At 41.1% G+C, this 23,008-nt stretch overlaps 1 protein-coding gene across 1 annotated transcript in view; it reads left to right on the top strand.

Moving 5' to 3' along the window:
- The window catches only part of dnah7 (dynein, axonemal, heavy chain 7), a 153,894-nt gene that overhangs the window by 13,311 nt on the left and 117,575 nt on the right, over positions 1-23,008 (top strand). The window contains exons 16-19 of the mRNA XM_034208741.1: positions 6,755-6,934; positions 8,312-8,452; positions 9,295-9,662; positions 20,436-20,622. Of these exons, the coding sequence (XP_034064632.1) occupies positions 6,755-6,934; positions 8,312-8,452; positions 9,295-9,662; positions 20,436-20,622 (876 nt within the window). The remainder of the gene's footprint in view (positions 1-6,754; positions 6,935-8,311; positions 8,453-9,294; positions 9,663-20,435; positions 20,623-23,008) is intronic.

The following is a 23,008-nucleotide window of genomic DNA, read 5'->3' as shown; positions in this document are numbered from 1 at the left end:
GGGAGATCGTCCGGGCCTGCTGATTTTTTGGGGTCTAGGCCCTTTAGAGCCTTACAAATCTCCCTAACATTGAAGGGGTTGAAGGAGAAAGTGTGGCTACTGGAGGCATGACTGGTGGTGATGGAGGGGGGTGATTTACCAAAAGATAATGTGTCAAACAAGGAACTGGAGGCAATAAAATGTTTATTAAAACAATTAAGCATCTCTGTCTTATTTGCCGTTATTTTTGGCAGTAACTAGTACTCTAACGCATTACTTTTCTAATTCAGTAACTCAGTTGCCGTTACTACATGGTGCGTTACTCCGTTACTGCGTTAGTTTTTTTATATAGTCAACAGCCAGGCGAACAGAGATGAGAACTGTACTTAAGTACAGTACTCTAGTAAATGTACTTAGATACTTCCTGTGTCACATGCGGAGACGCGCTGTGGGCGTGTTTGTGTTGTTTACTAACAAGACTATCATGGCGGCGGCGGAGCTCAAGTATAGTTTCTCCACCTGGAGATATTCTCACTATTTCACTTTTGTCGAGCACAAAGAAAATAACGTTTTAGTTAAATGTAAGTTGTGTCTTGGCGGGTCAAAGATCCTATCTACTGCCCAAACCAGTCATTCAAATCTCTTAAAACATCTGCAAAAACAACATGCTGGGACGAAGCTAGTAGCTAAGACCACAGAGACTCAGCCGACGCCACTCCACCTCCACCTAAGCAACAGCGGCTGGATTTTAACCAAGGGACTGGAGAAAGAATATACAAAAATGGAGAGCCAGCTAATATCGATGCAATCCAGATTGCATATAATGCATGTCAAGTTGATCAACAGATTGTATTATTCTCCAATGCAATAACAGTACTGAAATGAAGGCTATAAGGGCATTAATGGGAGCCTTTTTTTCAAGTAACAAAACGTTACTTTTCACAGTAACGCATTACTTTTTGATGTAACTAGTAAAGTAACTGAGTTACTTTTGAAATGAAGTAACTAGTAATGTAACTAGTTACTGGTTTTCAGTAACTAGCACAACACTGCTTATTTGACACAGGGGTGGAGTCAAAAACAATGTTAGGAGGCAGCTCTAAGGAGCGAGAGCTGGCAGAGAGGGATTTTATGGTATGCCAAAATCTCCTAGGATCGTTTAAACTGTCTGTGGTCTAGGATAAGTAAAAATCACTTTTGGCTTTTTTAATGGAAGCAGTACAGCGATTACGCAGTTGACGAAAAAGAAGCCAGTCAGCCTCAGAGCCTGTCTTCCTCGCAGCAGCCCAAAGCAGATTTCTCTTGCGTAAGAGGGCTGCCAGATCAAAAGTGAACCAGGGGTTATCACGGCCCTTCACCCTGAACCGGCGAAACGGAGCATGTTTATCTAAAAAATAACTAAAACTGTCATAAAAATACTTCCAAGCATGGTCAACATCACCAATCAATAAAATACGATCCCATTTAAAATGAACTAAGTCATGAAGAAAGGCTTGCTCTATAAAGTGCTTAACATTTCTTTTCAGAACAACACAGGGCTTAGTACGGGGGATTTTGGTATAGCACCAACTAGACAATGATCACTTAGGTCATTAGCAAAGACCCCGATTGCAGTATATTTATGGGGTTTATTAATAATTAAAAGATCGATAAGAGATGATTTTTTTAGACACCTGGTGTTAAGACGAGTGGGACTTTCAATGACAATGACAAATATGGTCATTTCCTTTGTATCAGCAACCAATCGTGAATGTACAAAGGGGAAGATGGCGTGTGGCGCAGTGGATAGAGCGTTAGTGTTCGGATCAAGGGAGCACAGGTTCAAACCCCACTGCAGTCAGCATATCGTTGTGTCCCTGGGCAAGACACTTCACCCCAAATTGGTCCTGTGGGGATTGCCCACAGTATTGAGTATGTAAGTCGCTTTAGATAAAAGCGTCTAACAAGTAACATGTAATGTAATGTCTTAAACCAAAAAACTAAATCTCATTGGCTGGTGCCAATTTCTGACAACGTGATTCGTTCAGATGCGTCACGTGGTGTGTTAAAATACTTCTTGGTTTAGCTTTCGATGGAAATTTAAATCTCACAATGGCAAAAGAACATCGATAAAAACGTTCACAGAGAAGACGACAATAATTGTCACTTGCACGAAGCAATGTTAGACAAAAAACAAATGATCCCAAACACGAAATACCTTCACGGAGTGCGTCGATGCGCAAGCTGTCGTCCAAAGAACAGCAGGGTTTAGGTAGCGCCTCACAGCAATCTTGTTAAGCCCTGAGCCTGTTTTTCAGGTCTCAGGCTCGAAAATGACATTCCCTTCTAAAAGGGTTAAATTAATAATCTTTGTTCTCAAAGTAATGATAAACCTGTGAGTTGGATGTAGAAAAGTCAGAATCAATATAGATGTTTTTTATTTTAAAGAAAATTCAGATTTAACATAGTAAAAAACTGTAAATTATAGTGTCCGTCCAACAATTCTTTTTTACTTATAGTGAAAACTACCCTTGGATGATGGTAAGTTAGACTAAAAGCTTTAGGAATCCAAAGTACAACATATAAGTACCCTGTATCAAGATTGATGCAAAACAAGTGATATTTGACCTTTTTAGAGAGGTTTAGCAAAAAAAACTTCACCTCTGAGGTGATTTGGTTGGAAACGGGCGTTTTTACCGTTTCTCTGGAACCAGTGGCGGCTCCAGAGTATTTTTGTTGGGTAATCTATGGTAGGGCTAACCCATACAGTGGTGGGCAATGTAATTACATACACGCTCCCCTTGACAGTGAAACGCCACGCGTGACGTGAGGTTTAGATTATTTCCGTCTCAATCCAAATTGAACTGTATGAAATAAAAAGGCACATTTGTCTTGTAGTAAATAAAAAGGGCGACCTGGAGCCAATCCTGCAATCTCCCCACAGGTGAAAGAGTTGACATGCTGAAAACCCAACTCCTGCAGGGGGGTCTGGGGGGGATTCTCTCCCAGGAGATTTTTTGAAATACTAACATAAAATACACATTCTGGTACTCTCTTGAGAAGAAAAATAAATACATATATTACTACACGACATATTTAAAAAAAATGAATGCCATTTTAGTTTTTTGTTGAACCTGCTGAACCTGCTGCTCCTCACAGAGAGAAGAGGGAAGAGGCTGTGTGAATTACTTTACATTGTGGATAAGGGTGGATAGCCCCCATTGTTCTGTGTGTTAAAATGAAAGACAGCCCACACACCTATCAATCATCAAACCGTGGGGTCTTATTTCATTACGTGTTGATTTCGATCAACACGTGATGTTGTATCGATATAGAGATGTACTACCGCAAAAGTATTCTCCGTCGGGACTTCCTACAACAACACCACGCCGTTATCGTGATTCTGATTGGCCAGAAGACATTATCAAAGATGTTCTATTGTGAAGACGATCACTACGTGACAAAAGTTTTCAAAACCGTTTCTAGTCTTCGGTATTTCCAGACAAGTGGCCGCTGCTGAAATCAATCTTACTAACTGCTGTCTGTGCAATTTACTCCGCGCGAGTTGGCGGACTTTATTTTGCTTACTTTAACATCATTTTTCATGGTGGGGCTAAGCCATTTCTTGGTATGGCTGTAGCCTACCTCAGCCCCATACACACAGAAGAAGGTGGGGGCTTTGCGCATGCAGGTTTGCATCAGAGTGAACCTATCTCTCGCTCTGACATCTGGGGCCTCATTTATAAAGGGATATACGCTCAAAAAATGGCGTACGCCAGTTTCTACGCAATGTTTGTGATTTATAAAATACTAACTTCACGGGAAAATGTGCAGTCCTCCACGCAAACTCTAACCCATGCGTACGCTCTAAGCACAAAAACGGGAGAGACGAGAAACTGCGACACCGTTGGCAGAAGGAAGAATGGAGAGAAATATGTGGAAATAATACCATAAATAAAATGTTACCTCTCATTTATCATATATGAATAATTTATTTTCACAAATTGATTAAAGCCAATCTTAAAATTAGTTAAAGGTCCCATGTCATGGCCATTTCCACTGATCATAATTCCATTGTTGAGGTCTACTAGAATAGATTTATATTGTGCAATTTTCCAAACTCACATTGGTTTCTCATACAGCATCTCTGTAAACTACGTGTATTCACTGAATTTCACTCTCTGCCTTTAACGGCTCGTTGCAGCTCCAATAGCTCCAGCCCCCACTCTCCCTGTGAGCACAGTGTGCTCTGATTGGTCGGGACGTTGTGAATCGCGCTGAGCTCCGTGGAGGTGTGGTTTCCTTGTATAGCGATACACAGCCAAACTCATCCTGAGCACACACAAAGTTACAGCCGAAGTAAAAACAATAAGTGTGGCTTGATATTGAGTAAGAAAAAGGTTGATAAACGCTGTGAGAATGGGTCTGCAGAGAGAATTTCGCCGCGATCCCAACTGTCTGTTATCAGCCTGCAGCCAGGGAGGAGAAATCAGCAGAGCTGCCTGCACTGAGTGTGTGTGTGAGGAAGTCCGTGGATTGGTCAATTTGGACCAATCAGCGGGGGCTTAACGTAACGGCTCCGTTGACGTAACGTAACGGCTCCACGGATTGGTCCATTTGGTTCCCGGGTAACGCATGACCGTATCGCGTCATAGCTCTGGGCGCGGCTACTGGCCATTCCTACGTCACAATACCCAGGAAGTAAACAATGGACAATGACGTATCTTCAACGAGGCGTTTTGGGGAGGTATTTTCTGTGTTAGAGTTTTACTCGCTACAGGGTGTACTTTGAGGGTTTTGACTCTGCACACCGTTTACATGCATAAAAACCTTCATAACACACAAGGGGACGGGTAATAACCGGAAAAGCATGACATGGGACCTTTAACAAACGCCTGTTTGAGACTCCTCAGTGCACACAAAAACATAACTTGGAGAAATAAATAAATACGGATATGTTATTTAAAACCACCTCGAATATGTTGTGATAATGTTATGAAATGTTTTCTCATAAATGATGCGGTAAGCAGGAGGACAGAATTACGTCTAAACTGACTCCGTTTTGCATTTCTATAGGTTGTAGATACGAGCATGGTTTTATATACTATCACGTTTATTCGTGTTTTATGCCGTTTGCCAAGACTTGATAAGTCGCTCGTAAAACACAGGAGGTATGGAAATTAAGAACACCATAGACTATGTGGTAAATTGTACAGCTAATATAACACAACACATTCGTTGTATTTCCTTTAACTGGTGGATTATGGATATATAGTTGCTGATCGAAAGCTGGAACACAAACCACCAAATACAAACAAATAATTCAGATCCAGTCGTCATGACTCCACTCCGGAGGGATTCCCCGATCACTTCTTACAGTCTCTCATCAAGGGGGGTCTCCTGTCTCCGGTACAAACACACTGCCTGAGGAAGGCTATGTGTATTTATTTTGTCATTAACTTTTTTCGGACCACTTATTTATTTATTTTGGTGACGATCCGACCTCCATGCTGCTACTCTGGTTCAAACTGCATTCACCAAACAATATGATTTATCTCGACCTCCCCAAAATAACCAAAATCTGACACAGTGTGAGATGTCTTTTTTAGCAGTTCTGTCGTCATTTCCTGCTATCTTCTTCATAAAGTCAGTCAGAATGAATGAATGAATGGGCGTTTCTTTGACTATTTATAGGCAAATATGGGCGTTACGTGAAACCCAAAAAAGCTGCGCCGCATTTCGAGGTGATTGTGATTTATAAAGGGAAACAGGCGTAGGAAGTGCCATACGCACTTCCCTCGCCGGTACGCAATGTTTTGTGAATCGGAAAATGTCGGAACATTTCTGTACCTATTTTTTTGCTTTGTACTACGTAAGCAACCTTCCCACGTGAATCCTACGCAAGGCGTTATAAATGAGGCCCCTGGAAACGGAAAAGCAGGTTTATTGTTTATGGATTATCAGAAATCATTTCAAAGGGACACAGATACATTGGATTAACCTATGGATTAACTTCAGCAGCGTTTTTATCGTTTTAATGCCATTGAAGACCACTTTTGTGCGGTGTGCCCCTACAAGTAGAATCAAATTATGTGGGATTTTGTGGGACCCTTCGGGGTCGCGACCCCCACTTTGGGAACCCCTGCACTAGAATATCAATGTTGAAAAACACAATGTGGTAGAGAAATAAGGGATCAACTCCTAATCTGTCAAAAAAAGATATGGAGATTGACAGAAGGGCAATATTGGAGTGGGCAGTATCAGACGAGTTATATTGATACCCAAACAATGATAAAGCAATATAGCATAAGCATAATTAAAATCCACTTTTGAAGTATTGCTCCATGCCAGTATAAACTCAGATTTTAGAATACTTCACAAATTATATAACAATAAAATATTAATATAACTTTATTTCTGTCGCACGTTTCAAACAGAGTTACCAAATGCTTTTCATATAACAAATACAAATATTTAATACACACAGATAATGCAACAACCAGCAACTAACCGGACTATAAAACACAGATTAAAACAAGCAGAAAGTAATAACACATAAATACAAATAAATAAAAGCCATTCTTACAAAAGTGGGTTTTATTGACTAGACATGTTTCTGATTAAAAGATATATTAATTGTAGAGAGGATTAATTGATTGATAATGGTTCTGCTTTCAAATGTTTAACCTGTAGAGGGCAGCATTGGCTCTTCCGAATACCTTTGTCACGATTTGAAAGGGCTCTATTTATCCATTTATGTTTTTATCCATGCTTCTGTTTCTGCTCCTCTCCAAAGATAAATGAATTCAACATGGAGGAGGATGCCTATGGCTGGACTATTTCCCAGTACCCAGAGCGTAAGAAGGTCCACGACAAGCTCACACCCTTTTTGCGCCTCTATGAGGCAGGCACTGATTTCCTAAACCAGTATGATCAGTGGCTCCATGGACCACTCTCGGGTGTGAACCCAGACAAGGTACCAGAAAGTTCAGGATGTATATTTAACCTTCAACAATTTAACAATGAACAGGGACACCTTTTATATTCAGGACAGCATCAGTGATGCTTAAAATGCCGTTGTGAAAGCACCTTTTATGCTTTTGGGGGTTTTCTCTTTCTTGTAGTGTGTTTTAGGTTGTTGTCCATGTTAATGTTCTGCAAAAGCTAAAATCCCAAATTTCAAAGAGGCTAAAAAGAGGTGCTGCAGCAGAGGAAGTATGCGGAAAATAAAGACCTTTTTAAACATTAAAACATGTGAACATGTCATAGTAAAAGCACAACATACAAAACTAACCCTGAGGATGAGCATAATAGGGCCCCTTTAATAACATTTTATTATTGGTGCAGTCATGCTAAGTCAATGTGACCATCGATTAATTGTGATTGTCAGCAGTAACAGAGGAATCTGAGAATAATGCTGACATTCTGTATTCTTTGAAAGCTTTGAAATCTCTTCATTGTCAATAACAGTGCATACAATGAAAAGCTACTCCATGTTCACAATGCAACACTCCCACACCTACACACGCATTTATAGATTCTAGTCTTGGAACGCACTTTATTTCATATATCAGTCATATAGCATACCAATCTTTTTTTTGTTTCTTGCTACGCCTACATAGAATGAATGTAAAATGTGCTATCATATATAACATTGAGACAGAGATGTGTACCTGTGAATAATATTTACACACACACACACACACACACACACACACACACACACACACACACACACACACACACACACCCACACACCCACACACACACACACACACACACACACACACACACACACACACACACACACACACACACACACACTCAACTGCGCCAGCATCCTGCTCCCTGCTGTTTGATTGACGTCTCTGTTTCTGTCTGTCCTGATGCGTTAAAGCAAGACAGCTCTTATTGGCTCTCCTTTTATAGCAGCCGCCTGGCAAAGCAAGGCTTTCTTTTGTTTAGCATCTTGCAACAACAAGGCAATTCACACATTATTATTTAAGAAATAAAAGAAACACAAGGCCATATTAAAAGACACACATACATAGGATTTTATAAAGTAAAATAATATAATAAATAAATCCTCCTCAATACATTTGCTAAAAGTCTATAATGGATGAAGACATGAAGATAGTGCAATTGCTGTGTGCACGCCACAGTTGATACTAATAAGATTAACTATGACTGCAATGAGGCCAGTGAGCTGCCATACACTGCAGGTATTTCTATATAAAGTAGACATTTTGTTTTTGGTTTAACAGACTGTTTTATTATACAATTTTGGTTGACAATTATTAATTCATAATTTGGATTTGCTGGACTCATTGTAATGCAAACTCCACTCTTGCAGGTAGAAGGGGATGTTGGTAACTACTGGCGCACTCTGTACAAACTGGAGAAAGGCTTCAGTGGTGTTCCCAGTGCCCTGAGCATAGCCACCAGTATGAAGAACAAGGTGGAGGACTTCAAAGAAAACATTCCTTTGGTGCAGGTAAGACCCCAACGAAACAAGTCTATAGCTATAGAGGTGAAACTAATAAATGTCTCTACACTAGTTTATGACAAGCATACAGTTAGTAGTAGAAGAAGAAGACTTACTTTTAAATTCAATTTACACTGTTGTTGTCTACATTTCAGAGGGTCAGGGCTCTCATAAAATGGGTGGGGAGGGACAGCAGGGGCCAGTGCATCTGTAACACTAAGCACAGACCCCACTGTGACCCCCATCCAAAAAAAGAGTTTGATAATAACACTTGTGACAATGTTGCACAAACAATAATGCCTCATCACATATTTAGGTTACTGACGTGAATACCAATCATGTTTTTTATGGTTTATTTTGTGCACTCACCTAAAATTATACCACTTATTGTGCCCCTTTCATGAAATAACCCCCGCCCAGAAAAAATTGGTCTAGAACTGCCAATGTATCATAAAAAAGGGTGTTTCGATGCTTCATTTGTTTACGGTATTGAATTGTATATGAGGAGCTTTGGATAAAAATGTCAGCTTGTAAAGTAATGCCAATATTGCAATAATGCACAAACAGGACTTACAAATGTAATGGAGTGGTGTCAGAGCAAGGGGGGCTGCAATGGTTAGCTGTCCCGAGCAGTTGAGTGTTTGGTGCCTTGCTTGAGGACCTCTCGGCAGTGCCAAGAAGGTGAACTGACACCTTTCCAGCTACCAGTCCACACTTTTTACTTAGTCCAATCGGGACTTGAACCGGTGCCCTCCAGTTCCCCCCAAAAGTGCCTACTGACTGAGCTAGGCTAGTAGGCGTATATACATACAGTATAGTATACATTTTGTACTCCTTCTTGGTCATCATAGGTGTTGTGTAACCCAGGCCTGCGTGAGCGCCACTGGAATGCCATGGCAGAGGTGTCCGGAATCTCCCTGAAGCCAGCTGACGAGGAGGCCTGCGTGGATCAGTTCCTCTCCATGCACCTGGAACAGCACCTGGGCAGCTTTGAGGGCATCAGCGAGGCAGCAGGCAAGGAGTATTCTCTGGAGAAGGCCATGGAGAAAATGGCCATGGAGTGGGGCGAAATGGAGTTCATCCTACTGGCCTACAGAGAGACGGGCACCTCCATCCTGTCATCCGTGGACGAGGTGCAGATGCTGTTGGACGATCACATCGTGAAGACACAAACCATGAGGGGCTCGCCCTTCATCAAGCCTTTCGAGGTGGAGATACGGTGAGTTTTGTAGGAATTGTTTTGCCTGAAGAAGCAATTCATTAATGTTATGAAGTTAGTACACATGGCCGGGCTGGTTAATGATGTTTTCATTACAGTATCTCCTCTTGTACTGGGTGCTATTGCTGTTTTTGATGAAATACACCTTAAAATTATACCTCTATCTTAAACTAAAAAAGCGAATTGTCTGTTGCGGACTTGTACTTAATGTAACCTTTGTGAAACTTGGAAAACAACCGTTTCATATTAGCATATTGTATAATTCATTCATTACTACTCAGCTTTCTATTTGCCTCTCTGTTCAGCAAATAATGAACATTCCCCAGCCTCTGTCGTTTCTGATATGATTGCAGTATTGCTGCCTGGCACAGTTTGACACAGGCTTCCCTGCAGCCTTTAAACATGTATTGTGCCATATTTGGCAGAATGCTAAAGCAGCATTTGAAAGTTGCTCTTTTAATCCCATGAGAGCTTTATAATGTAATTATCTAGCCTTATGTGTTAGCATCGAACTCTGGTGTGGACCAATAATCCTATTCTGGTGCCAAATGAACTGATCGCAACAGCCTTTTATACAGAGTGTACTTACTACAGATAATATAAATACACATTCAGGATTGCCAAAACCCCTTTTACCTTTAAGTCATTTTTACTGGTTTGTTCTAGGCTTATTGTTCCTCTACAAAAAATATATTAAGTTATATTAATTATAATCAGATTCAGAATCAGTTTACACATTTGCTTTGGTTTAAAACGGTGCATACATAAACACAGCTTTATTGAGTAATTGAGAGGAATTAGGTTTGTAAAATAGGCGCAAACATAAATCAACTTAAAAACTATATCAATCAATCAATCAATCAATGTTTATTTATATAGCCCAATATCACAAATGTTACATTTGTCTCAGTGGACTTTACAGTTTGTACAGAATATCAGTATGACAATACGACATCCTCTGTCCTTAGACCCTCACATCGTACAAGGAAAAACTTCCGGAGAAAACCCACAGTTTAAAGGGAAAATGGGAGAAACCTCAGGGAGAGCAACAGAGGAGGGATCCCTCTCCCAGGACGGACAGACGTGCAATAGATGCTGTGTGTAAATCGAAAAGATAATACATTTACAACATAGGTAGTCCAAATGTTTGGAAATGCACGTGTCTGTAATAAGAAGATGAATCCACGAGGATGTCAGCAATCTTGTGGGAGCCATCAGGGAGGTAGTATGGTGAGAGTCAGGCAGGACCGCAGAGAAAGGTTCAGCCACGACTCGAAGTCCAGGACTCAGATCCAGTTCTCAGATCCAGTACTCAGGATAAAGGATCCAGGACACACGACCACAGCAACAGGATTAGCCTCGACTCAGGATCCTGGCTTATATATGGACACAAAAAAAGAGATTTGGGGGAAGCTGGGTTAATCGGAACATGAGAGTACACAGGTACAAACAGCCAGAAAGACGGAGTAAGGTGCCCCCCCAACAGTCCAAGCCTATAGTAGCTAAACTAACGTGTCTACATACATGCACTCCCTTAGGATAGGTTGAGGGAAAAGGGTAGCAAGTAAGAAGTAGGAAACAGAGGTGGAGAGGCACACGCAGGGAGAGAGGTCCCCACTGGAACCTGAATTGGTTGGTAAGGAGTAGATCTGTGGCTATGTTCTACACTCCCGGGCCGGGCTAGGCCTTCTCTGCAACCTGTTACCCTCTATTAGAACCTCGAGAGTTCCAAATACAAGATCCAAGTCTTTAGGATTCAAGTGAAAGAGGAAGAACTAAAATGTATAGGTGAAGAGGCACAACGTATCTACGTCAATGCACTCTTATTAGATTATTTTATTTTATCACTATAAGCTTTATCAAAAAGGAAGGTCTTCAGCGTACTCTTAAAAACGGATAGGCTGTCTGCCGCCCGAACACAAACTGGAAGCTGATTCCACAAATGTGGAGCTTGATAAGAAAAGGCTCTGGCTCCCATTGTACTTTTAGGGACTAGGAACAACCAACAACCCTGCATTCTTGGAACGCAATGCCCTAGTAGGACAGTAGGGTATAATGAGTTCTTTAAGGTAAGATGGCGCCTGCCCATTAAGGGCTTTGTAGGCGAGAAGAAGAATTTAAAATTATATCCTGTGTTCTATAGGGAGCCAGTGTAAGGCAGCCAGAACAGGAGTAATGTGGTCCCTTTTCCTAACTCTGGTTAGTACACGAGCTGCAGCATTTTGAATCAGCTGAAGCGACTTAACTGACTTCTTGGTACACCCTGATAATAAAGAGTTACAATAATCCAGCCTAGAAGTAACAAATGCATGGACTAGTTTCTCTGCATCGTTTTGAGGCAAGATATGCCTAATTTTGGCAATGTTGCATAGATGGAAGTAGGCGGTCCTTGAGATTGATTTTATGTGGGTGTTAAAGGATAAATCCTGATCAAATATAACACCAAGATTCCTTACAGTCTCACTGGAGGCCAAATTAATGCCATCCATAACTAGTATATCTTTAGATAGTTTGTTTCGTAGATTATTTGGGCCGAGTACAATAACTTCAGTTTTGGTCGACTCTCTCGTGTCCAGTCTCATGGAGGTGGCATCGGTGCAGTCTAAACAGCTTGCCTCGTTCAGTACAACTATCCATGACACTGTTCTGTGGGATCCTTCCACCCGCCTTCCGACTCCTCGACACCTGGCCATCAGCAGTCGTGGTCTGAGGTGGTGCGCAGGAGCTTATTGAATGGGGAGACTTCACCGCCTCGCCTACGCCTTCAGAACCGCTTCACGGCCCTGTCTGATGATCCGGTCCATCCAGCTGATGCTCCTGCGGCACTGACCCGTCCAGATGATCCGGTCCATCCAGCTGATGCTCCCGCGGCACTGACCAGTCCAGATCTGCACCCTGCCGACACTGCAACTTCTGCGCCAGCAGCCGACAGTGTTTGTACTTCTTCCCAGACCACTGTGAAGTCAACTCGGCGTCCCTAATCCCGTCCGGCGTCCTCTTCACGTCGTAGACTCCTCAAAGAGGCCGTGCTGAGACACTCGGGAAGTTTTCCAGGCCCTGAGCCAGCAGGGAAATCCTCTCCCAGCCCAGCTGTTGCTGTCTCACCACAACACTCTCCTGCTCGGTCTCCACGTCCTCGATCTCCGGCACCACCTCGTCCCCTTTTCGCCCCAACAACATTGATAATCGGGGATTCCATAATTAGAAACATCAGATTCTTCAACGCGGCCACGCGCTGCTTCCCTGGAGCCTCAGTCCCGGTTATCCTGGAGAAACTCCCGGGGCTGCTGCACTCACTCCCGTCCTCTGTCAATCGACTAATTGTCCACGTTGGGTCAAATGACACAGCCCGCCAGCAGTCGGAGCTGACAAAAAAAGATTTTAAGAAACTTTTTATTCTTTTACGGGGCTGTGAAGAGTCGGTTTTTATCTCAGATCCGATCTCAACACTGGCCCGCGGAGCAGGGCGGTTCAGTTGGATCCTCAGCCTCCACACTTGGCTCCAATCCGCCTGCAGAGCTCACAATTTAGGTTTTATTGACAATTTTAATCTATTCTAGGACCGACCCGCACTCTTCGGCACTGATGGAATCCACCCCAGCAGGCTGGGTGGCCGCATGCTAGCGGCTAACATGCAGCACGCTGTTCAGACGTCTCCCTGACTTTTCGCGCTCCACGTTCACACACCCCCCTTTCCGGCGGTGTCATCTCAAGCCACTGTTTCCCCTACAAACCACACTAGCTCCCCCTTGTGGCTTGGTGGGTCCCCTACAACTATACCCCAACCTGTGCGTATTTCAGCTCCCACTTTAATGCCGAGCGACATCCCGGTCAGAATCACTGACCGACGGTCACGCCCTTGCTGTAATAACAACTGTCGTGGTGCGAGAGTGATCAGTCCAGTTGTACAAATAGTCAAAGCTCCCTGTACTGATGGTGATACAGTGGCTTCCTCAGCTAAAAATAGAGAGAATACAATTAATTTGGCCTTACTTAATGTTAGGTCTTTAGCGGGTAAGTCATTTTTAATCAATGATCTTATAATAGAACAGCAAGTAGATGTTATGTTTCTTACTGAAACTTGGCTAGATACAAACAATAGTGCTGCAGTTTTTATTGAAACAGCACCACCTAATTACAGCTTTATGAGTGAGGTCAGAGCTGAGAAGAAAGGTGGTGGAGTGGCTTCCTTGTACAAGGATGTTCTAAATTGCAAGTAAATATCGTTTGGAACATTCACCACTTTCGAATATCTTGCAATAGTACTGAAATCTTCATCACGTGTTTTATTAATAACCATATACAGGCCCCCCCGATACTCAGCACACTTTCTAGATGAGTTCACACAGCTGCTTTCTGTCATATGTATTGATTTTAACTCATTAATTATTGCTGGAGATTTTAACATTCATGTGGATAACACCAATGATAAAAATGCTAGAGAATTGCTCCATAATGTGGAGAATTTTGGTCTGACTCAGCATGTCTCAGGGCCCACTCATTCTAAAGGCCATACACTGGATTTACTTATGTCCAAAGGTCTCGATATCTGTAAAGTGTTTATTTCTGATGTCGCTCTCTCTGACCATTACTGTATCTCCTTTGAGATGTCTGTCACTGATGTGATCCACACTAGGTCAGATGTAACTTTGAGAAGGTATATAAATGAAAATACCTGTACATCATTTATCCAAGCCTTTTTAGCCAGCTGTAATCTGGTGGATACATTTAACGCAAAACTGACGAATATCATTGACGCCATTGCGCCCGTGAAAGTTACAAAAATCTTTGGAAAAGAGAAAGCACCATGGAGAAATTCGGCATCAGTGAAACTTCAAAAAACAGAATGCCGGAAAGCTGAACGCAGATGGCGGAAAACAAAACTCAAGATACATCATGATATTTACAAATAAATACTATTCACCTACGGTCTTGAACTGAAGAAAGCTAGACAATCATTTTTCTCTGATCTTATCAACAAAAATATTAATAACTCTCGTTTATTATTTTCCACTATTGATAGGTTAACTAACCCCAGAATGGAAATAGCCCCTGAACTAATCTCCACTCAGAAATGTAATGAGTTTGCTTTATTCTTCAAAGAAAAGATCTTAAAGATCAGGCAAGATATCAATTCCTCAATTCTGAGTCTTGACCCTATGTTCCCATTGCAAGGACAAATAATTAATGAAGCAAACATGTCAGAGTTTGTTCCAGTCAGCCATAAAACACTTGAAGACGTTATATTCCATCTAAAAACAACTACATGTAGTCTTGATAGTCTTCCGACAAACTTCTTTAAAAATGTCTATTCCTATATTGCCTCAGATGTACTGCAGATTGTGAACATGTCGCTCCATTCAGGTGACTTCCCTAAAGCCCCTGTCACACTGTCCCAAAATTGACACCCGATGGACACACGATAAAGGAAATGTTCAAATTCGGCTGTGATCGTAGCAACATCGGGCCATTCGTGAGGGCATCTAAAGCCATCGTATGACCGCCGGTGGAGTTTCTCAGGCTCCGGCAGCAACTTCGTGAGCGGCAACTTCGTAAGGCACTCGTGAGGGCATCTTGTCAAATCGTGTCATCTTCGTGTTATCATCGGTGCATTCACCCTCACTCTGATCGGGGCGAATGCCCGATGGCACCGATGATAACAAGATGCCCTCACGATGGCCTTACGAAGGGCACAATTGACACACGAATTCAACACGAAAATGAACCTTCGCAAGGTCCTTCGGCAATTTTTTGGCATGCCAAAGATTTTGCCACCGCTCACGAAGTTGCTGCCGGAGCCTGAGAAACTCCACCGGCGGTCATACGAAGGCTTAAGATGCCCTCACGAATGGCCCGATGTTGCTACGATCACAGCCGAATTTGAACATTTCCTTTATCGTGTGTCCATCGGGTTGTTTTATTGCACAACAAAATCATGTAAATATATTATGTAAATAACCCAATTTGTGTTCTGTGAAACTAAAAAGGATATAATATATTATTTTGAAGGACAGTTGACAGGAAGTTGTTGTTGTTATGGAAACAACATTACGGAGAAAACGTAATATTTTCTACATATAACGACGGATAAAGTAAAGAACAAAGTCTGAAGATATCAGTACAGTATCATAGTACTGTAACATAATTGTTTTTGGTACTTTCATTGCAGTTGTATGTCTTAAATGTAATGTAAATGTTGCCTTCGTGTGTGGTTCGGGGCCATCATCGTGCGAAATTCACAATTCCATATTCGTGTGTCCATCGGGTGTCAATTTCGGGACAGTGTGACAGGGCCTTTAGGGCTTGAAAACTGCAGTTATTAAGCCACTGCTAAAAAAGAATACCCTCGATACACTGACAATCAGTAATTACAGGCCAATTTCAAATTTACCATTTTTAAGCAAAATAATTGAAAAGGTTGTCTACCTTCAACTTAACAGTTTTTTGACCTCCAATAACATTTTAGACACCTTCCAATCTGGTTTTAGGTCTCGTCATAGCACAGAGACGGTTTTATTAAAGATTTTAAATGACATTCATTGTAATACCGACTGTGGGAAATCCACAGTTGTAGTTCTATTAGACCTCAGTGCGGCGTTTGACACCGTAGATCACAACATTTTAATAGAAAGACTAGAGAAATGGGTGGGTCTGTCTGGCACTGTCCTAAAATGGTTTACATCCTATGTTGAAAACCGAGAGTATTTTGTTTCAATTGGTAGCTGTATATCGGACAGAACCAAAATGACTTGTGGAGTTCCCCAGGGGTCGATCCTCGGGCCCCTTCTATTCAATTTGTACATGCTGCCACTTGCTCAAATAATTAGAAATAACAACATTTCTTATCATAATTACGCGGATGATACCCAAATCTACATATCACTTTCCATAGATGAATACGGTCCTACTGATTTATTGATCACATGTCTAAAACAAATACATGACTGGATGTGCCGTAATTTCTTACAGCTCAACACAAAAAAAACCGAAGTAATTGTTTTTGGAACCAAAGAAGAAAGAATTAAAGTCTCTGCACACCTGGAATCACTATTACTCGAACCGAAAAGTCAAGCAAGAAACTTAGGTATAATTTTAGACTCTGACCTCAATTTTAACAGCCACATCAGGGCAATCAACAGATCAGCCTACTACCATCTAAAAAATATCTTGCGTATTAAAGACCTTATGTCCAAGCAAGACCTTGAAAAACTTGTCCATGCATTTGTTTTTAGCAAGCTTGACTACTGCAACTAATTCAAAATGCTGCAACTAATTCAAAATGCTGCTGCCAGAATCTTAACCCGGACAAAGAAAACAGATCACATCACTCCAGTGCTGAGATCGCTGCATTGGCTTCCAGTTAGTGAGAGAATTGATTTTAAGATTTTAATGCACACATATAAAGCACTAAACGGGCTAGGACCCAAATATATCAAGGACCTCCTTCAGTGGTACGAACCCAGCAGACCCCTTAGGTCTTCAGGCGCAGGCCAGCTCACTGTTCCATTTGTGAGATCAAAGCGTGGGAAAGCAGCCTTCTGCATCTATGCTCCTAATGCATGGAACAAACTCCCAGAACATCTGAGAATGGCTAGCACTTTAGAATCATTTAAATCAGGTCTAAAAACATTTCTTTTTAATATGGCTTTTCAAATTTAAATGTTCTAATTTTCGAACTGTTAAACATGGTTTTCTTTCTTTTAATTAATTATTTTGTGTGTTTTGTATTTCTTCTCAATGTATTGTGTTTGCTCTGTTTGCTCCTCCATTACTGTATGAATTGTGCTATACAAATAAATGGCCTTGCCTTGCCTTGCCTTGCCTTGCCTTGCCTTGCCTTGCCTTGCCTTGCCTTGCCTTGCCTTGCCTTGCCTTGCCTTGCCTTGCCTTGCCTTGCCTTGCCTTGCCTTGCCTTGCCTTGCCTTGCCTTGCCTTGCCTTGCCTTGCCTTGCCTTGCCTTGCCTTGCCTTGCCTTGCCTTGCCTTGCCTTGCCTTGCCTTGCCTTGCCTTGCCTTGCCTTGCCTTGCCTTGCCTTGCCTTGCCTTGCCTTGCCTTGCCTTGCCTTGCCTTGCCTTGCCTTGCCTTGCCTTGCCTTGCCTTGCCTTGCCTTGCCTTGCCTTGCCTTGCCTTGCCTTTAACATCAAAAAGTTTAAGGTCATCCACGTTTTTAAGTCCTTGAGGCAGTCTTGAATTTTATTTAGGTGATTGGTTTCATCAGGCTTGATGGATAAATATAGTTGAGTATCATCCGCATAACAGTGGAAATGTACAGAATGATTCCTTATAATATTGCCTAACGGAAACATATATGGTGTGAACAAAATAGGTCCAAGCATTGAGCCCTGTGGCAGTCCATGGCTAACTTTGGTTTGCATGGAAGATTCATCATTGACACACGTACACACTGAGAGCGTTCAGATAGATAGGACCTAAACCAGCCTAAAGCAGTTCCCTGTATGCCAACTAAGTGCTCTAGTCTTTGCAATAGGATATCATGGTCAATAGTATCAAATGCAGCACTGAGATCGAGCAAAACAAGAATAGAGACAAGTCCCTTGTCAGAGGCTATTAGAAGGTCATTTGTGACTTTAACCAGAGCTGTCTCTGTGTTCTAAAGCCAGACTGAAAATCTTCAAATAAATCATTGTTTTTTAAGTAATCACACAACTGTTTTGCGACTGCTTTCTCAATAATTTTTGAGAGGAATGGGAGATTAGAAATAGGTCTATAATTGGCTAAAACCTCTGGATCGAGGTTGTGCTTTTTAAGAAGAGGTTTTATCACTGCAACTTTAAATGATTGTGGAACATAGCCTGATAATAAAGACATATTCATAATATTTAATAAAGAAGTGCTAATTAATGGAAAAACTTCCTTTAACAGCTTAGTTGGAATCGGGTCTAAGATACACGTTGATGGTTTAGAAGAGAGAATCATTGAATTTAATTGTTCAAGGTTTATGGCTGAAAAGCATTCTAGTTTACTATCTAGTGTAATATTAGAACTTACGTTTCCGGGAGCTGTTGATAACACTATACTGGTCAAAGGCAAGAGGTTATTGATTTTTGAGTAACAATTTTATCATTAAAAAAGCACATAAAATCATTGCTACTGAGTGCTATGGGAATAGAAGGCTCAATCGAGCTATGGCTCTCTGTCAGCCTGGCTACAGTGCTGAAAATAAATCTTGCATTATTCTTATTCTCATCTATTAATGAAGAGTAGTAGGCTGCTCTCGCTTTACGCAGTGCTTTCTTATATTCATTGAGAGTAATATGCCAAATTAAACGAGATTATTCAAGTTTAGTGGAACGCCATATCCTTTCAAGTTGTCTCAACTTACTTTATTTTGCGGGTTTCGGCATTATGCCATGGAGCTAATCTATGTTGTTTTATTTTCTTCTTTTTCAAAGGAGCAACAGAGTCTAATTTTATTCGCAGCGCATCGGTAGCACTATCAACAACATGATCAATTTGGGGTGGTGTACATTTTGTATAAGTTTCCTCCCTTACATGCAGACATGCTATCGAGTTAAGTATTGGTGGAATCTCTTCCTTAAATTTGGCTATAGCACTAACAGATAGGTTTCTGCTGCAGGAGCTTTTGACTAATGCTTTGTAGTCTCGTAACAGTACTTCAAAAGTTACTAAGAAATGGTCGGATAAAGCAGGATTATGCGGTTCGACTAATAGTTGCTCAATTTCAATACCATAAGTCAGAACAAGGTCGAGAGTGTGATTATAGCAGTGGGTTGGTTTATTTACACTCTGACAAAAACCAACAGAATCTAATATAGAGTTAAATGCAACAGTAAGGCTATTTTTATCATCGTCAACATGAATATTAAAGTCACCTACGATAATTGTAACACTGTTACACACTGTAACAAATAAGATTGGCTGCAAAGTTTTCCAGGTCGGATGCGTAAGACTAAAAACAAGGCTTTCAAAGGAGGTATAATTTAATTTTGGTTTAGTATTGATAAGTAAATTTGAGTCAAAGATTGCTGCAACTCCACCGTGCCTCGGGCAATATGAGTATTGATATGGCTGGGTGGAGTGGCCTCATTTATGCTGACATATTCTTCATGTCTCAACCAAGTTTCAGTGAGACAGCATATATCAATATTATAATCTGATATTAAATCTTTTACCAATATTGCTTTAGATGCTAGAGATCTTATGTTTAAGAGTCCACATTTAATCTTCCTGTTTTGTTGCACTGTAGTAGTTGTTACATTTACTTTTATTAAGTTATTATGTGTGACACCTCTATTAGGTTTTTATTTTAAATTGTCCTTGGGCAGACGCACACACCGTTAATATTGGGTATTTTATTGGAGAGAGCGCAGAGAAACATATACAACTGCGACTCCTCCTCCTGGTCTCAACTCCAGTTTGTCATGGATTAAGTCCACAAAGCCCTGAAATGTTTGCTGAAATGAGATCTGCACCATCCAAAGTAGGATGAATGCCGTCTCTCTTAATCAGACCAGGTTTTCCCCAGAAGGCTGTCCAATTATTTACGAAGCCCACATCGTTTGCTGGGCACCACCAAGACAACCAGTGCTGAAATGATGACATGCGGCTATACATGTCGTCATTGATCAGATTGGGGAGGGGACCAGAGAAAATGATCAAATAAATTCAAACATAAAAGTGGCAAAGTTTAGATACTTAACAACAAAGTAAGAATATGACATACATCAGAATTGAAAGTGCCTTTATTAAAGTTGTATATACCCACTTCCAAACTCTTTTCTCCTCCTGTAGGGAATGGGAGTCCAAACTTCTGCTCCTCCAGGAGATCATGGACGACTGGTTGAAGGTGCAGTCCACCTGGCTCTACCTGGAGCCCATCTTCAGCTCCCCTGACATCATGACTCAGATGCCTGAGGAGGGACGCCGCTTCACAGCTGTGGACAAAACCTGGAGGGAAACCATCAAACTGGTTTCCCTGGTAAGTTGCTTGTTTACATATTATTTTATGTTTAGGTTTGTTTCCCTAAGATTGTATTATTGGAGCATGATGGGGTATTGATTAGGAAGATACATGACCATAAACAGCTATACTGATATTCGTCATCTAAACACCGTTATAGAGAAACAAAAACTCTTCTTCTACATCTGCTGTTGAAAAAAAGCGTACCCTCACCTATTGGCTGACCTTGCTGAATGCAACAGGAAGTTAAATTGATTTGCCAATAGTTGAGAATACAACTGCCCTTTACCAAGGAAATGTTATTTGACTATAACTTTATGGTCAGAGAAAAAGTAATGTCTACGATTGTTGCTGTGGGTCAGTGCTACGCGTCTGCAACACTGTCTGTTGTTAGTTATCTACCTTCAAGTTATTTTATTATCGTATGCACAGCAATCAGCAGTTATTAGTAATGGAAATCTTGCGGCTAAGAGTCCCTGCTAATTGCTAATTAAACATGTGTAAAAAAATTCACTGGTAAAGAATAATTGAAAATAAGTAGTGCAAGTTAAATCATAAAAATAACAAATAACATATATGATAAATAAAATGAAATGTGTCCTAGCTGGTAATAGTCCCTAACATTGACGAGAAGGCATGATGGAGATAAATATCCTCTTTTAAATAAACACACAGTACACAATGTCACAACACAACACAAGGTTGCACAATAAGTAAGTTGTTGTCCCTTCAACACATCAAACCCAAATACAAATATAACATTTTGACAGAATAAAGTATCTAACCATCACAATGTTCAACATTTCAATTGTTTTACAGTAACATAATGGATTGTTAGAGGATCACACAGTGACATGCCTCCTAAGAAATAAAAAGGAAAATAATAATGCAGGAAACTTGTTTTAATGTTCAGAGGCAGCAAATAAGATAAGCTGAAAAGGAATCCCTTTTTCATCAGTCTCCAAATACAGGTCCAATTTAAAGTATGAAGTACACAGGCAGTGCAACCATTACAATGTAAGGTTGTCCACTATAATTATAACAAATTCAACTTAAACTATCTTTTATGACTTTAAAACCTGAGCCTGTGGGGAAAAACAAACATAAACACTCAACTACGCCCGACCCTGAGTGTGACAGCAGAGGGTATGAAGTATATACAGAGGAGAAAACAGGCACAGAAATATACAGTGGAAGCGGAAAGGACTATTCAGACTGAGATAGTTGTGGAACGACTGCACAGAAACAAGGGAGTGTTGCACCAGCATCCTCAAAGAGTCTCCAAAAGGGTAATTGGCGTCCTCAGTAGACCTGAAATGAGACACATCAATTTTAGGCAGTGTCCTCCAGAAGGCCCAGCCTGACTGCACCATCAAATAGAAATTATGGATTTTGTCTGGAAGGGGCAGGGCCAGCCTGAGCCACAAAGAAAACGAGGTCACCAAGGGATAGGAAGCCTACACACTCAGATGTGCACGCATACTGTCCAGTCTACTGTGAGTTGTGCGCACGCTGTTATAAAGCATGTTGGCACAAATGTTGCTACAGTACTTTCTACACTTGCATTTCTGCTTATCCAGCTTCAAGAAATCGGCCCCATTACTTAAGTGTATCAAGTTAACTCTGTGAAACTATACGTATGCAGAGACTTCATCCTCACTTCTCAAGACTAACGTAAAGCTAGAATAACAAGTAAAAACCTACAAATGAACTGAACAGGGATTATAGAGGGGTGCAGAAATGAGTACGCATTTTCGCGTTCCACGTCTCGAAGTCAATGATTTTGAATTTGTTTCTCTTTAAACGCCTAAAATAGGATCTGTGGTTAACCCAAGCTTTCAAGATTTCCACGTTTTGTTTTATGACGTAAAATACATCAGTATGCCCTGCTGTTGAATGTCTGTAGCGTTTATGTGTTTTAAAAATGGCAGTAGCTACTGTCACTGTAAGTGACTACAGAAAGAATACTACACGTCATCACAGGAAATGTTGCCTTTAGCTTGGCAGAGATTTAGTTAAGTCATGTGACCATGATGTAGTTTAAAGCATTACGTAAGCGTTTTACTTGCATTGCATTTACTCTTCAACTATTATAAAATAAGTGTATATATATGGGTATTATCCTGCTGTACGCATCATGAATCTCCCTATGCCACAAATCCCATTGCTTTTGGTCTATGGAGCCCTTGCAATGCTAACTTACAGGTTGGCCTACAACCATGGTTATCACCAGAGTTGGGTAATATTACTTTTGTCGGTAACGGAGTAGTGTAACGCTATGGAGTCAGATTTGGGTCAATATTCTAGCGCATAAAACAAGCTACTCACGAGCGGAAAATGTGCTTTTACACGTGCATGAAATGACCCTCGCGCGCAGATTAAACCCCTGCGAGCGGCTATGCGC

This window comes from Gymnodraco acuticeps, unplaced genomic scaffold (genome assembly GCF_902827175.1).
Source record: "Gymnodraco acuticeps unplaced genomic scaffold, fGymAcu1.1, whole genome shotgun sequence".
NCBI classification, from domain to species: Eukaryota; Metazoa; Chordata; class Actinopteri; order Perciformes; family Bathydraconidae; genus Gymnodraco; species Gymnodraco acuticeps.
The sequence above is the reverse complement of the archived record's forward strand: the minus strand, read 5'-3'. Positions and strand labels throughout refer to the sequence as shown.